The sequence below is a fragment of the Mercenaria mercenaria genome, chromosome 8, assembly GCF_021730395.1.
Source record: "Mercenaria mercenaria strain notata chromosome 8, MADL_Memer_1, whole genome shotgun sequence".
In the NCBI taxonomy this organism is placed as follows: domain Eukaryota; kingdom Metazoa; phylum Mollusca; class Bivalvia; order Venerida; family Veneridae; genus Mercenaria; species Mercenaria mercenaria.
Window position 1 is genome coordinate 62,334,633 of NC_069368.1, and position 18,824 is coordinate 62,353,456.

General features: G+C 36.5%; 1 protein-coding gene and 1 long non-coding RNA gene across 2 annotated transcripts; one reads left to right on the forward strand and one right to left on the reverse strand.

Annotated features, from left to right (window-relative positions):
* Positions 1–5,388: 5,388 nt before the first annotated feature.
* LOC128559064 (uncharacterized) lies at positions 5,389–10,273 on the reverse strand. The gene is made up of 3 exons (XR_008372093.1): positions 9,921–10,273; positions 9,001–9,121; positions 5,389–5,494 (listed from the first exon to the last, which is right to left on the reverse strand). It is a non-coding gene; the product is annotated as an uncharacterized LOC128559064 (long non-coding RNA).
* A 700-nt stretch (positions 10,274–10,973) lies between these two features.
* On the forward strand, positions 10,974–15,962 carry LOC128559063 (uncharacterized). The gene is made up of 3 exons (XM_053550087.1): positions 10,974–12,227; positions 13,156–13,419; positions 15,615–15,962. Exons 1-3 carry the CDS (start codon positions 12,066–12,068, stop codon positions 15,765–15,767), a joined length of 579 nt encoding a protein of 192 aa, XP_053406062.1. The 5' UTR covers positions 10,974–12,065; the 3' UTR covers positions 15,768–15,962.
* Positions 15,963–18,824: the final 2,862 nt, after the last annotated feature.

Sequence of the window (18,824 nt, forward strand, 5' to 3'; positions counted from 1 at the left end):
ATATTCGCATGCACATAGAGATCTGAAAGAAATGAAGGATAAATAAAAATGTATCGTTTTGTTAATTTGCTAAATATGGGTGTTCTGTAGCATTTTATACAAATATGTACCATATATTAGATACTTCAGTTAATCTTACTGATTGTTCAAATAGAGCTAGCAGCCGATAGTTTCTGTTTTGAATTTTTTTCAGAAGTTTTACTAATAGCGAGGTCAAAGAATCGAGCTTTACGCTATCGCAAGTATAGATTATTTTACAGAGAGCTATTGCCCCAGCAACGGGAGACAAATTTCCCGCATGCGCAATCTATTACGGGCAAAAAAGACTTGACAGCACAATATATACGTTAGAGTTATATTGTATTTCAATCTATTCGATCAGTAATGAATTTATTTTATAGTAAATATCCACCACAAGATAAAGAAAAATATCTTTGCAAAACCACACCTGGTATAACTAATGCGTTATTTTGATCTCGACAAATTTAGGTTAAGAAAAAAAAAGACATTTTTCATGAATTTATAAAGTAATTATGAAGTTTTTATTTTATTTCCTAACATGATCTCACAGAATTTACCACCTATGGTAATAAGCTTACATGATACTTGCAATATATTTTAAAGATGAAGCTAAAAACGAAATGTTCAATTAACAAAGTCCAGTCTTTGATTTTGTATCCAATTATACTCAAATCGGGATCAATTCATTCCGTATTCAAAAAAATATTAATCATCTTATAATTTTTATTTCTTTTTATTTCTATTGATTCTTTGAATTCGAAAGTTTTATTTGACAATATCAAAGTAGTTCGGATGGTGAATGCAGCGGTTAGATTTAATAGAGAGGGGGAGGGTAGCGGGGAGGGGTGTTCTACACTTACATTCTTTATCTGTTGTTAACCCTTGCCCTGCTAAATTTCTATAATGATCTTCTCCATCTTTCAATTTGGACAGTACCATTAACTATTAAAAGGGGTGCTTACCAAAAATATACTGACTGAATGGCGAATAGTGCCGATCATGATCAGACTGCACGGATGTGATAAATGTAAATATCCATAAAGTTCCAAAATACACAAAGTACATGTATATAAATTCTGATTTTTAAATAATAGATATCGCGTGAAATGTTTATTTTTTATTTAAAATGTATATGGAATGATAATGAGGATTAAATGATATGTAAGCCGTACAATGAAAAAAACAACATAGTGGCTTTCCGACCAGCATAGCTCCAGACCACGTGGATGCGCAGGCCGGTCTGGATGTTGGTCTTCCCATGGCGCGGCTCAATATTAATAATCCGAGTGCGTTTTTATGACATTGTCACATCAAAGTAATCTTATATGTTTCAGTGAATTTTATGATCATCTCTAATTAGGGGACATTCTCGAAAGAAAGTTAGGGTCTTGATTACCGAAGTGACATATGCTTTATCATGTCAATTGCATAATGATCTAACCAATAATTAAACTTGAACAAGATCTTATAGATATATACAACTTATGTAAATATGATGCTGATGTGGACGCGGCACCTTTCATAAATCAAGGGCACATAACTCTGAACTTATTTGTCCGAATTTACCCATTGCTGCTAATATGGTTCAGATAAGTGTTAGTGAAAATAAGCATGTGTTTGAGTTTAAACAAAGTAAATTATTGCATTTTCTTTATAAATCAATGGATCGCAACACGGGGCATGACATACAGATCTGATTATACTAGTTTTCGACCTTTAACGGGACCTCACAGGGATACATATTTCCCTGTAGATATGATAATAATTGGTGCAAGAATGAAAACAGTTAAATTTTGATATTGCCCATTGCTCGACTAAAAATCTTTAGGTCATACACATTCTATCTAACTATGATTATGGTTGAGAAGAAATGTATGAGCTAGAGATTAAACATGGTCGATTATGTCAATTTTGGGAATAAACAAATTAATGGTGGAGAACACGCAACGATCCTAAGAGTTCATTACGTTACTTTGTGCACAGCTTAGCTAAAAATATTTTTACAAGCTGCTCTTCAAAAATCTTAAAACACTGCGTTCTGATTTCCCGAGAATATATTTGATTTACCACTTTTTCTGTTTATTTTTCATTAAGGGATTAATCATTTGATAGTTTCACCGAGCTTTATCAATTTTATGAGGAATGGAGTCAGCGAAACATCTTTTTAGGATATAGAAATATAATTAACATAATGCTACGGACCGAGATGACTTTAGCTTTACATAATTTCAGGCAGAAATGATGCTCACGTGTTGCTGCAAGAAAGTCGTAATGATGAAAAGAACAATGTAGTTGAAATTGTATTCGGAGGTTCGAATGATAGAAAATCATGGATCAGAAACCAAATATATGGTCTCAATTTGGCACAATATGAGGTAAGTGTACTAACGTATGGAACAAATATCTGTACGTCTTGGTAAAATCTGAGGTAAGCGCTCAGACGTTTCAGCAAATTCTGTGAATTTATTTCTCCCGCAGAAAAGGTTATTTTGTGAATGAGGGGATTATATTTTGAAATATATTTGATTTCCATATATATTTATGAATTTGAAAAAAAAAATAAAGGCCAAAAACTGCAGTTACTGAAGAAATCCTGATGAAAGATGTGCATGCACCACCGCCATATACCCGGTAGTAATCTATATTTGTAAATGATGGGATTTTATTGATTATAAACTAATCAAGTTACTGATGGGATCCTGACAAAATTTCGCGTGATTAATTGCCTTATAGTGATATACATCTTTATAAAGTTTAATGAAGGTCAATTAATAGATTACTTAGATACATTCAGAATCTATTTTTCACCAAATAAAGGAGGGGAAAATTCTGCTTTTACTGATCAAAGGGATAATACTGTATAGGCAAAACAGTCATGCAAATTTGTAATTATGTGAGGTTTGGTGATTTCAGCTATTTTTTTGTATTATAAGCATTTTAAGTTTCGGACGCACGGATGCACGGACAATGCAAAATCGAACTCCATCCACCTACAGCGGGTGATTATAACTACATGTATGTCTTAGCAAAATAAGGGTAAAGCGTACCAACGTCTGAAAGAAAAAAATGTACGTCTTGTTAAAGTTCATGTACAATTATACAAAATACCTTTCAACCGACAAAAGGGCATCTTTTATTCAATGACATGCGACATTCATCAGATATTTGACACATTTAACATCCCACATGGCCAAGAAACCATATTTAATAACCAAGCTATTTTAATGTTGCAAAAAGACATTACAAATGTTGAATGTTGCCAACTCAATCACATTCGACACACAAGTTTCAAGCTTCGAAAATTTCGAACGTCTATAAAACGTCGCCAGACATCAAAAATGCGAGTCAGTAGTTTCAAATTTTCGGTGGGGTAGGTCGCTTTTTGAGGTAACAAGGATGTCAGTTAAGTTTTTATTATCTCAAAATAACTTTATATGCTACGTCGGTCCATTTAATCTATCATATCACGTTAACATAAGAAGTTAGATATGCACCCTAACAGCTGTATTGCTAGAACTGGCAATGTCCGGAATTTTATCAATTTGATAATGATAATGTCCTATTACAGTAAATAAACATGGGCTTAAAGAAGATGAGACATTACTGTATGTGCATCACAACGTAAAGGTTAATAAAATAATAAACGAAATTCATCATTCAATTAATATGATGTTGAAGTCAAACAAGAGGGCTAAAGTGGCCCTTACTAGCTCGCTTTGAAACAGACAATATGACCTTAAATATATGTATGACACATGAATGGTAACTACTGAGGTCAGTATAAAATGGTTTTCTATTTTAAGCTCTTGCAGCCCCTAAAATCTGTCAAGAGGAACCATTCGAACAAACTTGGGAGAGGACCTTACATGGAACAAGGATGCTTTAGATCAAGTTTAGTGATTATCCATCCAGCGGTTCATGAATTGTTTAAAGATGAAAAGCTAACGCCAGATGACGGACGACTGACACAGGCTAATCTTAATAGCTAGCCCTGAACCACCGGTTCAGGTGAACTCAATGAGCACAAACCGAAAACACCACCGCGTTATCCTTTAGGTATATAGATTAATGTAAGTGCTGCTTTTGGATGCTTCTCGACCCTTTGCAGCACATGCTACGGGGAAGATAAAGGATTTTTTAAAAGGAAAAAAAAGACAAAATGTTGTGTCACTGGTTTAAAAAAAAAGGAAATTAGAATAGCAGCATACAATTCTTGAGACTATTAATGACTTAACTTTTAGCCTGCTGGCGGCAGGACATTCTGCCTTTGCGCCAGTGCAGACCAAGAGCAGCCTGCACATCCTTGCAGGCTAATCATGGTCTGCACTGTTCGCTATTCGGTCAGTAAATTTTCAGTGAACACCTCTGCGAATAATAAATGGTGCTGCCCAAACTGAATGATAGACCAGACCATTTTAGAAATTTAGCAGGGTAAAGGTTAAGTCCCATCGACACTGCAACTTTTCGGCTTCTGATAGTTGAGGAAGAACCTGGCTACCCCCGTTAAGTATGGAGTCAGGCATGGGCGGTGTCCCCCAGGTACAACCAGCGGACATTAGTAAGCCAAAGTGCCAACTTTCTCCCAGGTACAACCAGCGGACATTGCCCTAAATGCCCTAAACGAACATTTTATAAATATTTCAAATATAATTGAAAAAAACAAAGTTTGTCAATGACAATTTTTCAAATTTAAAACATTATCTAGATTAAATATTATTATTTCACAAATTTGAGATTGATTTCATTACTCCTTTGGAAGTAAAAACATATCATATCTAAAATTGATCTTAAAAAAGCTACTGGGATAGACGGAATAAGCCCAAAGATTCTACATGACTGCGGAGATTTCATAACTCCAGCCATCACATCTATAATAAATAAAAGCATACACAGTGGTGTTTTTCCCGATAAATTAAAAGATGCTTACGTTATTCCAATTTTTAAAAAAGGGAATAAGCAGAATCCAAGTAATTATAGACCTATCTCAATTTTACCTACCATATCTAAGATATTTGAAAGGCATATTGCTTCACAGTTGCAATTGTATTTCAAAAAGACAAATATATTACACACAAAACAATCAGGTTTTCGTCCTACACATTCATACCACACTGCTTTAACACTTTTTATTGATACTTGGTTGAAAGATGTTGACAGTGGTAAATATGTAGGGTCAGTATTTCTTGATCTTCGAAAAGCATTCGATCTTGTCGACCATGAAATATTACTGCATAAACTAAAGCTTTATCACTGTTACAGCGTTTATATTTAATCACTTTAAACTGAACTTCACGGCATACATTTATGTCTGTAATCAATCAATTAACACTATGGTTAAGTGGTAGCTTAAAAATACAAGAAGTTGTCTGTGCTTTTCAAATTGTATTTCAATTTAGAACTTTATAATAAATTTTCAAACATCACAGCTTGGCTTTCAGTTCTGTAAACACCATGGCCAATCTTTGATTGATACCTGAAAATTAAAAAAACAGAAATCAGTAAAGATACACATATTCATAAGAGCTGTTTGAAGAACGTGTATGCCCCCCATGATGGGTTGTTCCTCTGATCAGTATGACCATGATCTACTAATCCCCAAAACATTTGGGATCATCTACTTCTTAAGCCTAATCATACCATGTATGGTAACTGTAAGAGCAATTGAGTACACCAGCTAGTGTGACGGACGAATTAAGAAGGCCCAAGACCTTGACCATATGACAGTGAATATATTTATGACACACTGAATCATGAATAATAATATTTGTGATCAGTATAAAAGCATAAAACAGGTCATGTGCCCTCATTTGAACAAATTTGAGAGATGACCTTACAATGATCCTATAGACCAATTTTAATGAAAACTAGAGTTGTCACAGGAGTGACATACCCCCACTAAGCCAATGTCGACAGTGAACATGCTTGACCTTTGACCTACTGACCTCAAAATCAAGAGAGGTAATCTGTTGGCCATGACCAAACTCCCTATGAAGTTTCATGATCCTCAGCCTAAGCGTTCTCAAGTTATTGTCCGGAAAAGGTTTAAATGTTCCGGGTCACTCTGACCTTTGACCTTTGGAACTCAAAATCAATACAAATCATCTGCTGGTCATGACCAACCTCCCTATTAAGTTTCGTGATCCGTTTAAATGTTCCGGGTCACTGTGACCTTGACCTACGACATATTGACCTCATAATCTGTAGAAGTCATCTGCTGGTCATAACCAACCTCCCTATCAATTTTCATTAACCTAGACGCAAGTGTTCTCAAGTTATCATCCGGACACCGTTTAACTTTTCGTGTTATTGTGACCTTGACCTTTGACTTACTAGCCTCAAAGTCAAACTTGACCTGTATTTTATCATGTTACACGTGTGTACAAAAATTCATGATCCTAGACCCAAGCGTTCTCATGTTATCATCTTGAAACCGTATTTTATCATGTTACACGTGTGTACAAAAATTCATGATCCTAGACCCAAGCGTTCTCATGTTATCATCCGGAAACCGTTTAAGTGTTCCGAGTCACTGTGACCTTGACCTTTGACCTACTGACCTCAAAGTAGAACTTGCCCCCATTTAACAGGTTTGGGAGAGGACCTTACAATGCTCCCACAGACCAAGTGTGATAAAGGTCCAGCCAGAGTTTCATGGGAAGATGTCATTTAAAGGCTTTTTTCCCCACAATTGTAAGTCTAACAGTCCCTAAAAGGACCAAACAGCTACACTTGAACAAATTTGGGAGAGAACCTTATAATTATGCTCCAGACCAAGTGTGATGAAGACCCAGTTGAACAAAGTGGTCTGAGGACCTTACACTGATGCTACAAAACATGTCTGATGAAGACCAATAAAAGCTTTTATGAGAAAAAAGTCATTTAAATGCATTTCTTTTAAAGCTCTAGTGGCCCCCTAAAAGGGATCAAATGTCTCTATTTGCACAAAATTGGGAGAAAACCTTATAATGTTGCTATAGACCATGTTTGATGAAGATCCATCAAGCAGTTCTTGAGGAGAAGTCATTTTAAAAGTTTTTTTTTTAGCTCCAGCAGCCCCTTAAAGTGGTCAAGTGCCCCAAATTCAACATGGTTAATATAGGACCTTATAATAATTCTACTAATCAAGTCTGATGAAGATCTATCAAGGTGTTCACGAAAAGAAGTCATTTAAAAGCATTTCAATTCTTAGCTTTAGCGGCACCTAAAAGGAAAAGGACCTTATAATGGAGCTATATACCGAGTTTGAAGAAGATACACCCAAGGTGTTTCTATTTTTAGCTCAGCCTCTAGCTGCCTCTAAAAGGGAGCCCAATTGCCCTCACTTGAACAAACTTGGGTGGGGACCTTTAAATAATGCTACAAACCAAATTCAAAATCCATCAAGCGGTTCATAAGAAGAAGTCATTTAAAAGTTTTTCTTCCTTTACCTTTTGATGGCCACTAAAAAGCATCAAGAAGAATCTTTGAAAACTCTTTAAATAAACTGACCAAGTTTTGTGTAATTCTGACCAGTAGTTTCAGCAAAGCAGATGTATAAATGAAATTACTAACACAGGAAACCGGGCGATGTACAACGAACCATCCACCTACACTTACAGTTCACCCTGAAGAAAGTTCAGGTGAGCTAAAATGGTGGCACCATTCATGAAATGCTGGTGCCAGTTGTGGACCTTGTGTCATGTGATGTGGGTGATGATGCCAAACAACTATTAAGTTTGAATTAAAACCATTTAATAATAACAGAGGTAGAGTGAATGTTCATGAAAACAAAACTTTTACCTAACATTTAAGTAAAAAGAGGGCCAAGATGGCCTTAGGTCGCTCATCTGAGTAACATGCCATAACAGTGTAAACATGTTTAACCTAGTGATTTCATGGAGACAAATATTCTGATCTATTTTCATTAAGATTGGAAGAAAATGTTGCCAGGTGACCTAGTTTTTGACCCCAGATGACCAAGATTCAAACTTTATCTAGATTTCATCAAGAAATTAATTCTGATAAAATTTCACCAATATCCATTAAAAAATGCAGCCCCTATTGCACATACACGCGTTTTTTTTCTTTTATTTCACTGGGTGACCTAGTTTTTGACCCATATTAACCCATATTCACACCTGACCTAGACTTCATTCAGACAAGCATTCTGACCAATTCTCATGAGTTTCAAACTTAAAATGTGGTCTCTACAGTGTTAACAAAAATTTTCTTTGATCTGGCCTAGTGACCTAGTTTTTAATCTTGGCATTAAGATCATCAAGATAAACTTCCTGACAAAGTTTCGTTAAGATTGACCTAATTTTTAACTCTAGATAACCCAGATTCAAAGTTGACCTATAAATTATCAGGCAAATTATTATAACCAATTCTCATCAGTTTCCATTTTAAACTGTGAACTCTAAGAGTGTTGACAAGATTTTCCTTTGATCTGGCCTGGTGACCTAGTTTTTAATTCCACATGACCCAGTTTCAAACTTGGTCTAGAGACTATCAAAATAAACATTCTGACCAAGTTTCATAAAGATTGAGTCACAACTGTGACCTCTAGAGTGTTTACAAGCTTTCCTTTGATTTGACCGAATGACCTTGTTTTTGACCCAACATGACCCAGATTCAAACTTTAAGTAAGTACAATTTGGCATATTTGTGTATTTTTTTGGATCTTGTGTCATTATGATGTGGGAGATGACGTGGAACAACTGCAATGTATTTCAAGTTTTAATCAAATAATAATTAATACTAGAATGAAAAGTGCACTGAAAATTTAACCTGAAATTATTAGTGCAAAAGGGGTATAATTCATGAGTTTTGTCCCTTGTGTCATATGTTGTGGTTTTAAGTTTGAAGCAAATCCATCTTGTACTGTGTAGAAATGGATGCTGATGCCAGGGCAAGTAGGACAGCTCTCCATATACTTTATATACTTCATATAGGCAAGCTAAAAAAGCTTCAAATGAATTCAGTTTAGCAAGTACTTACTTGACTTGTATGTAGAAACTCAGTAGATAACAGGGCAACATTAACAAGGTGTCTTGGGCTGTTGCTCACTCAGAACTGTCTTCAATAGGATGTCTTGTACAGATGTCAACTCATATAATACCTGAAAAATATAAAACATATATACATGTTTTTCCATCAAATAATGTAAAGAACCACCCTCAACTACTTCATCTGACTGACCAAAATTGTTCCAACCCTCATTTTATTTTCTCTAGATGAAAACAAATATCCTATTATCTTCTTTCTGTCATAATCACTGTATTACTTTAGTGCAATTTCTGAAAGAAGTTTAGTAGAATGTAAGAATTCTTTAATAATTTTTACATGTAAGTACAATTTGCTCTGTCTGCAATTCTAGTTTAATCACTGTATTGTGAAAACAAATATGAAGAAAAAAACCTGATGATCTACCCATATCTAAAACTTTGGTATGGGCAAAACGATAATTTCAACCTACATTAATACAGAAAATGTATATGCCACTCTGTTAGTTTCTATAGGATGCCATAATGATTGGCTGTAAAAACTAATTGTGTTTATGGGGATGGGTTCTTCTTATTCCTTTGTGAAGGTCAACAAGCAATTTACCAATTGTAGTTTTACTATTTTGATATTAGTATCTCCATAGTATTTAGTATAACACATCCTGAAAATACATAATATGAACAATACTTACTATAAATACTTACAATCATGTAAGACACAAAGTTGTTACACAAAATACCGTACAGTTCATATTAAACATACCTCTTAATCAAATAATAACATTTCAGGCTCAAATATATACATGTGTGTGTAGTGGCATATTACGGTTAAAATACATATATTTCAGGAAGTGTAAACTAAAATGTACATTGCTATGCAATTAATTACAGGTTACAAATACAAATTATGCATACCAGGTTGTGGACCTAAATGCACCATATGTCACAGCAGTATCTCAGCACAGCATAACACACACACACACACACTCTGTGATTTGGTTAGAGGTCTATAAATGATTAAATGGTTTATAGTGCAAATAGAGAATGAGACAGTGATATAAGAAAGACTGCCATTTATGAAACAAAATATTAACAAACTGTCTAAACAGAATGAGCCAATAGCATAAAAGATAAAATCATTACTAGGCACTTTATGAAACCATAGAATTGATAATTACAAACTGTAATGAGTGAAATAAAAACCTGTATTTAATCCAATATAAACTCAACTGTTTAAAATAAAAAGCTCAATACATGTATTCAGGGATATAAATTAGTAGGGGCCCAGTAGTCCATGACCCCTAGATTTTGGGCTGGGCCCCTAAATTGTTGGAGAAAATGCCCATATACCTAATGTTAAACATTTATTTTTGACAGTCTGGGTCCCTAAATAAAAATAGCTAGTTTATATCCCTAGTATTTAGTTACATGACTATACTGACAGTGACCAGGTATCTTATGAAAGCCTAATCCAATGAAATTAAAGCATTTCAAAGGGAAAATTTTGACCTAGGGTCAATGCACATGAATGCACACAAAACACAATAAAACTAACAAAGGGAGATAACTCTTATTTTGAAATATTACTATTCAAACCCTTAAAATCAGGGCTGTCACATATACATCCATGTTTTTGTGTATTTAACTATTCTAAAGCAATGGTCACATTTACGTTCACGCACGTAGTTGGTCGTAGTTCATTTTAAACGTAGTTTGTCGTAGTAATACTACGGTCAACTAGGCTGAAGTACGCTCGAACTAGGTTTAAAAGATGAAATATGGAAAGTCTAAGTACGTTGAAGTACGTGTAAGTACGAACAACTACGTTCAACTACGAGTAAATCGGGTAGGGTTAACTAGGGTATCACTACGTCTTACCACGAGCTACTACGTTACACTACGTATATACTACGATCGAAGTACGAACAACTACGACAAATTACGATTAACTACGTTGAGCTACGGAAAAGCGTTGTGGTTGCGCCTGCGCAGGACGGGAAAGCTACAGTCATTTTGCTCTGGGAAGTTGACGAGACAGCATCATTTAAGCTTCAGTATGCCGCCTAGGAAAAAACGATGTTAACAAACTAGTGCTAAAGTAGCAGATACGGTAGATTTAGAGGGAATGAATAAGCCAGAGACGATAGAAGAACCTGTGGAGAGTCAGGAAATTGATACTCGGGATACGCGAGATACTCCCGACGTCCGGAGTTCTACTGAGGAGCCAGAGAGGATACAAGAACCTGAGGCTGTTACCGGAGATAAGCGAGGCACGCCCAACGATCTTCCTTCTGTGCCTTCCAAGGAGAAAAGACCACCCCTCAAGCTGAACGGAGATCAAGAAGAAGTGGTGTTCGAGTTTGTAGAATCCCACCCGGAACTTTACAGCAAGGGGCACCAACATTTCATGAAGACTGGACACAAACAGGCATTGTTGCAATTGCTTGCCAACACATTGAATGCCACTGACTTTGCAGATGGTGGGTAGCACATTTTTATATTTATATTTTTCCTAATCTTTTCTTATAAAAAACTGACGTTCATTTCTTATGAACATCAACAAATGTTACGTCAAACTGCTTAGCAGACAGTACAAATCTGCGCTGGGCCAATGCGAACGTTTCTCGATGACGCAATATATATTTCGTCTTGTCTACAGAATGGCCGAAAAACTGAATTTAAAAGTAAAATGCATAAAAATGCGCAATTTATACCACAGATTTGCTAACTAATGCAATGAAAATATAATTTAAATGCAATATATAAAATGGATTTTTCCCGGTCTTCATGGTAAATGAACAGTTCATTGCTAGCGCGATTCATGTACATGTATTTGCCGATCCAGATCTGTTGTTCATTTCGCATGAATACCGAAAAAATTCTATTTAATTTTTTAAGTATTTATAATTAGCGATATTATCATACTAGAATTGAAATTAATTTATATAACAGTAAAGTTTTTGTGTAATCGGCTCTCGTTTCATATCATGTTTTTGAGAATGTATTCACACATATTTCTTGTTTCATTTTTCAGGTTCAAATGCGAATGGATCCCGTATAATGACGTGGTGGAACAGCCAGAGGTCGACTTATGACAGACTTACCCAAAGTGTGTCTGGCCAGGGCGCCAAACGGCTGACACCTCATGAAGAGCGTTTGCAGGAACGTCTGACATTTCTCAGCGGTCATGTGTACAGAGTGCCCAAACGAGCCGGGGTTAATGTAAGTATTCTATTTGTTTATATCATCTAACAATACAATTGCATTCCGTGAAATCTTGCTGTGATATTCTTAAATTGAGAGACGATGTATCATACCAAGGTAAAACTTTTATTGTGACAATGCATGTATAAAACTTTTAGGATTTTACTAGGATATAGATTACGTTGTTTTTTATTGTAATGAAAGTTTTATGAATGTATAGATAGCCAGTTTTGATAAGTTTGTGTTGGATATGCACAAAGGTAACATTGGTTTATGGAACAGTTTTATTTTAAGTCATTAAGACAAACAAATTGAAAGTTTTCAGCGTTTGTACGGTTTAGTATGTTTTTATATACTTTAATGAATATTTCAGTTCAAAGATTGATACTGGTCAGCTAACTTAAAGTAGGAACTGTGTTTTAATTAACCAGTTTCTTTAATTATAATTGAGTGTTTATGTGCTTCAATGTTATGTTTGATATATATAATGTACATAAAAGAGACTGAAATTGAACGTAAATAATAATATAATCGGAACGAAAGATCCCTTGGAAGCGAAGAATGCAACCAAATGAAAGTAAAAGCAGACCCGGTTTGATTGAGTCTGTTCATCAGAGGTACTGGAAAGTGCAACATCTCTGACACCCTCCTAGTACCGGGGCCGTCATAATATAAGCATTATATATCTCTATTTATTTATCAAATCGCATAACTACAAGAATGTTTTAATGTTATATTTTGGGTGCTCCCTAGCCTACAGGACGTAGAAAGCTACATGTTGCCGAGACCTGCCATGAACAAACCTAATTGAACAGCTTATATGTATATAGTTTGCGCGATTAGCCTTTCCTATGGTTCAATACGTGTAATACTATAATGTTGAATGTGTATGCTGGAATAAGTTGAATGTGAAAAGTTTTAATTAACCCTCTTTTCCTACTTTTAGCTCATGCAACGACTTCGTGAAAAGCATCCCGATAGATTCAACGAACCCGCATCTCAGGATATGCAGCAACGGGATTCAGACACCGATTCCGAGCATGAGCAGACCACTCCTACAGTCACGCAGACAGAAGAAAACGTCCGTAACTGCAACCAGACGGCCGTCAGCTCCACCTCTAGGAAGCAGAAACTCTCTCATCTTCTTCTGGAGAAAATCGAGAAGAGAATGGCCGCCAACCAGCAGCAAATGAGCCAGATTATCCAGCAGGTAAAACATTCCATACACATTTTACACAAATCATAAAATAGGGTTATTAATATAGTTGTGTAATACAAAACACCGGATTCTACGAGTCGCAGACGAATCATACGAGTGCGCAGCACGAGTTTGATCCGTTCGCGACGAGAATTAATTCGGTGTTTTGTATCACATTACTGTATAATCTTTTTTATTATAAACTATGACTATAAATAAAATCACATATCTAAAATTCATAACATAAAAATATTTACATTTGCAGCAATTATTTTCAGTAAAAGTTTTTGGCGCACGAAAGTAGTCCCGGCGATCAAATACAGAAAATTATCACAGTGCCGAAATATGATATTACGCCTAGTTTTAACGAAAAATCTACATGAATAAACGTTAGGTATATAATAAAAGTGCTTTTCATACAAGCTGCATTTTTTTAAATTTTATAATAGTAATAATAACTACGCTCCGAAAAGTTCTGGCTATACATGACGTTCACCTTGAATGTGCGTTCATGCGGACACATAAGTAACTGGTGGCGGTTGTCAAGAATTTTCCACGTTGTTCCAAATTCTCGACATGTGGCGGTTAGGTCAGCCTCCACCAGTATATCTTAACGTTGTGTAATAAGTTTGTTTGTTTCAAGTATACTGTATTAGGCCTCTGTTCACAGGGCCTCCACATCTGCATTTTAAACATATACTTTATATCATATGTATTTGTATATTGACATTTATGTGAAGCTGTGACCAATTTCTGCCAACCATTAATTTAAACGAAATTAGATACTAATTGCTTGCTATAGTAAAATTATTAATAGTAAAAGTAATGTATTCATACAATTGTCTTGGGTTGTTCTTTTTAGTATTATTATTTCTGTGCCAAGCTATCTTCAGTAATGTGTTTTTAATGATTACCATTCAAAACCTGTTACTGAAGGAGCTCTTATCCTGTTGTAAGGGCCCGCTTTAGCTTATGTCTTGTTGGTATATTAATATACTTGTTGCGATTTAATCTCCTTTTGGGTCCTTTCAGTTTTGCACATGGAAGAAGAAGGTCGTTTGCAAATAGATGCGAGGGTTGATTTTGCTTTTTATCGAAGGAATCCTCGATTGTTTATACTTGCTGATGTTTAATATCCCAGCCTCCACTCCCCTTATTTTGCTTGTGTTCTCCTTTTTCTTTATAATTTCAGGTACATCTTATGTGTTCAAGTTCAGCCTACACCTTCCTTCCCTTCAGTCGTTACAGCTTCACATGGAATATTGGCAGTTTTCACATGTTAATGTATGGACATGACAGTGTCTGTTTTCCAGAACTGTGAAATATGTACGTGTCATATATAAACGTTTATCGTAGTCACTGATTATGTATGTCTTTTTTTGTATACCTGATCTCCGTTGAATTCTGATCCCAGGTTCGGCGGTTAGGTCAGCCTCCACCAGTATATCTTAACGTTGTGTAATAAGTTTGTTTGTTTCAAGTATACTGTATTAGGCCTCTGTTCACAGGGCCTCCACATCTGCATTTTAAACATATATTTTATATCATATGTATTTGTATATTGACATTTATGTGAAGCTGTGACCAATTTCTGCCAACCATTAATTTAAACGAAATTAGATACTAATTGCTTGCTATAGTAAAATTATCAATAGTAAAAGTAATGTATTTATACAATTGTCTTGGGTTGTTCCTTTTAGTATTATTATTTCTGTGCCAAGCTATCTTCAGTAATCGTGTGTCTGTTCAACATCGTATTGGCACTTTGGAGATTTTCTTGACATAATCATCTCATCGAACCTTTGTGCATGTTTGGTTTAACAGTTTGCATCCTAGGTTATTATCAAAAAGGTCAAATGTCACAAATAGGCCAAAGATATAGCAAGGGTATTCAAGAAGCCATTGTATAGTCATTCATCTAGTTATGCCAGAAAAAAAATATCGGAATATAGAATTGTCCGTCAGCATGTACGAATGTCGATACGTGCATCGATACGTCCGAAGGTTTTGTCCTGGCTTTTTTTAAAGGAATTCTCAAATCCTCATGAAACAGTTCACATATTTTTGTTCATTTTATCTATAGACAGTGGCTCTCTAGCACTTTTATTTTTTGGCCCTTTTTTTGCAAAAAAATTACTTGCATAAGATAGTGATATAGGGCTTGTGCCTCATTTTTTAAAATATTTCTAATTTTTGTGTTGTTTCAGGAGGACAACCCACGAGCGGCTTTTGGTCGCATGGTAGGGCTTTCGGCGGCACAGATGGACGACGAAGCATTTGAGGGACTACAGTTGGATGTCACTAATTTACTGGTGAAGTATAAGCGGGAGTCCAGGGCCAGGGCTCAGGCTGCATTGTGAGCCAGGCCCAACCACGTCAGCCGCACATGTCCCAGACGCAGCCAGGTGCCAGCAACTATCAGACCGTTGGGGACGTACAATTAGCATCAGCCATTGCCGTACAACAGAACCAGCGGTGTCCCGATGGCTTCCTTCATAACTGGCAGCGCCAGTACCAGCAGCAGGCAGATACTCAACAGACAGACCAGCCGCAGCGCCCAAGCAGCGCTCCTATGGAATTATTTTCTCTTTAAATGCATTGTTAATAACTAGATAAATAAATGTTTCATCTTGCTATGAGTTTAAGTCATGACTGATGGTTTATGACGGGGTGTGAGTTGGTTTTACGCCAGGCACTAATTTCACGAAAATACTTAAGTATTTTACTCAACTGAGCCTGTTATTTTCAAATGTATATATGAATGCATAATTCAACATTTTTTTTTTAATTTCACATTTAACAGAAAATAAACTTAAAATTTATATATTTTAAGCACAAAGAATCTGATTTTAATGAAAATAGGCTTTAAAATCCAGAAATAAACTTGAGCAAATACTTAAGTCTCCTATATCGTGCTTAAAATAAAATACCATATTTTTGTGTCTGAAAATAAAACTGATGACAATTATTTCTGTCCATAACATAGTTTTGCTAGATATTGATATGAAGCAATAGAATTTAATACGAATCCACAATAAATTAAGTCATGGCATGATTTGAAAATAACAGACTCAGGTGACTGTATACTTAAGTATTTTCGTGAAATCGAGGCCAGGCCTGCAGTCTCGTTGTACTCGCAGTATGATCAGGTTCCAAACTTATTATATTTCACCGACTGACGGCTTAGGTTCGAGACCCGCTGGTGACGACTAAGCTTTCAATGAGGGACAGTTGGCAGTTTCTATAGAAGTCCAGTACTGGTTTATGCCAGGAACGATGAGTAGGTAAACTGCCCACCTGTATATAACTGAAAAATGATTGAAAAAGGTGTATTAACCGCTATAACAAAACAAATTACAATGTAAGCAAATAAAATAGATAAATGATTGAACACAATAATATTAAGCTGAATTTATTGTTATAATTCATTATGACACTTAACAGGACTGTTTCCCTTATGCCGATCTGCCTAGATATGATTGAGACACTGGTTCTGCCATGAAACTGAGCCAACTGGTGACGTCAGGTAGTGCTTGAGGTACAGCCTCTGCAGCTTTGCTTCCCTGCTGTCGTGGTTTCCACTCTGCGGTTGAGTAAGATCCAACATATTTACATTGGCCCACCATGCACCATCAATGACGTCGTGCTGAACATCCTCCTGGTCCAGAAGATGCTGGTCTGCAGCAGGGTTCCTCACCCTCAAGTAGTTGTGCAGTGCAACACACGATCTCACTATAAGGGTTGCCCTATCCACTTGAACCTGGAGTGTAGAGAGGAGACAACGAAAGCGGTTTGCAAGTATGCCAAAAGCATTCTCCACCACACGACGTGCTCTGGACAGCCGATAGTTAAAGACCTGCTGGCCATTGTCTAAACCGCGTCGAGGAAAAGGTTTCATCAACCAGGTTCTCATAGCGAAAGCATCATCCCCTATGATGTAGTAGGGAGTGTCAACATCATCCCCAGGTAGCGGGTCTGCATCTGGAACACCAAGGACAACATCTTCAAGTGCTTGGCGAATGTCACAATGGTTCCAGATCTGGCCATCCGAACTAGAGCCGACGTCTCCAATTTGTGTCCATAGGAAGCGGTACTTGGCATCCACCAAGGCCATGAGTACAATGGAGTCAAAACCCTTATAGTTATGGTAGAAAGAACCTGAGTGGGGCGGCTACTTGATTCGAATATTCTTCCCATCACGAGCACCAAGGGTGTGTGGGAACTGCCACTTCTGCTGAAAGGTCTGAGCCACCTGCTGCCATTCTTCAGGTTCTGTGGGAAGCTTGACAAACAATGGTTCAATGACATCAATCAGAGCCTGACATGGTGTTATGAGCTACTCTGAATCCGAACCGCAGGTCTCGGTAGGCGTTTTCGGTGGCAAGATACCTGAGGGTGAACGCCAACTTTAAAGCAGGAGAGATGGGGTACCCTAAGGCGGTGGTCTGCTTGGTGATTCTTCCCTCAATCCTGGCCAGGATATCATAGAATGTGGCCACATCTACACGCAGAAATTGCTGGAAGGCCTGGGGATCCTCCACTTGAAGTTCTGCCATCAGAGCCTCATACTGACCGTGAATGGGTCTACGTAGCAGCCAGTCTCTGGTCCACCATCTCCTTTGTCTTCTATTTTCCCTTTTTTCCTGTTCCTCTAGGTCCTCTAAATCCACAAGATTTCTTGCCAGACCCACAAGTTCTGTATTTATCTGACACAAGAACTTCGCTATCGTGACTTTGTCACCCATTATTTACGTCTATCGTTAAAACTTAAATCTAAAATCACAATGAACGCAAATCCAAAAGAAGAACTACATTGACCACGTGCCTACGAACTCCTAAAAATATAAGATATTTTTTGACCCTAGTTTATCCGTACTATGAACCTACTTCAAACGTAGTTTAGCCGTAGTTGAGCCCTAGTTGATCGAAGTTGAACCGTACTGTCGATGTGTTTTTCTTGTACTACGATCAAAAACGATACACACTACTGTTAAGTACGATCAAGTACGTTTAACTAAGATCAACTACGTTCAAACTACGGTCACAGTAGGGTCAAAACATCGTAGTTAATCGTAGTCAGATTTTAAACATGTCGAAACATTATTTGCTTACTACGGACAAATCATAAGTTCGAACTACGATCATTACTACGCTTGACTACGATTATCTACGTGTAACTACGCTTAGTACGATCAACTACGATCATTCCTTACTACGATGAACTACGTGTAGTGTGACCACGCCTTAATGCTGAAAATTTTATCATCATATGGGAAGTTGTTTATGAGAAACCAGCTTATATGCATTAATCTTTTAATAAAATTTTCTAAATCAAAAGGGGCACAATTTCGACAAGACTAAAGCTAGAGTTACACAAGTTGCCCTGTGAGGTTATCTTATGACAGCAAAGTAATTTA

What these genes read in the sequence shown, in the direction of transcription:
- LOC128559063 (XM_053550087.1), top strand. Translation starts at nt 12,066, where the DNA reads ATGACGTGGTGGAACAGCCAGAGGTCGACTTATGACAGACTTACCCAA. An exon ending in CCAAACGAGCCGGGGTTAAT is followed by an intron (nt 12,228 to 13,155) that starts GTAAGTATTCTA and finishes TCCTACTTTTAG; the next exon opens with CTCATGCAACGACTTCGTGA. An exon ending in TGAGCCAGATTATCCAGCAG is followed by an intron (nt 13,420 to 15,614) that starts GTAAAACATTCC and finishes GTGTTGTTTCAG; the next exon opens with GAGGACAACCCACGAGCGGC.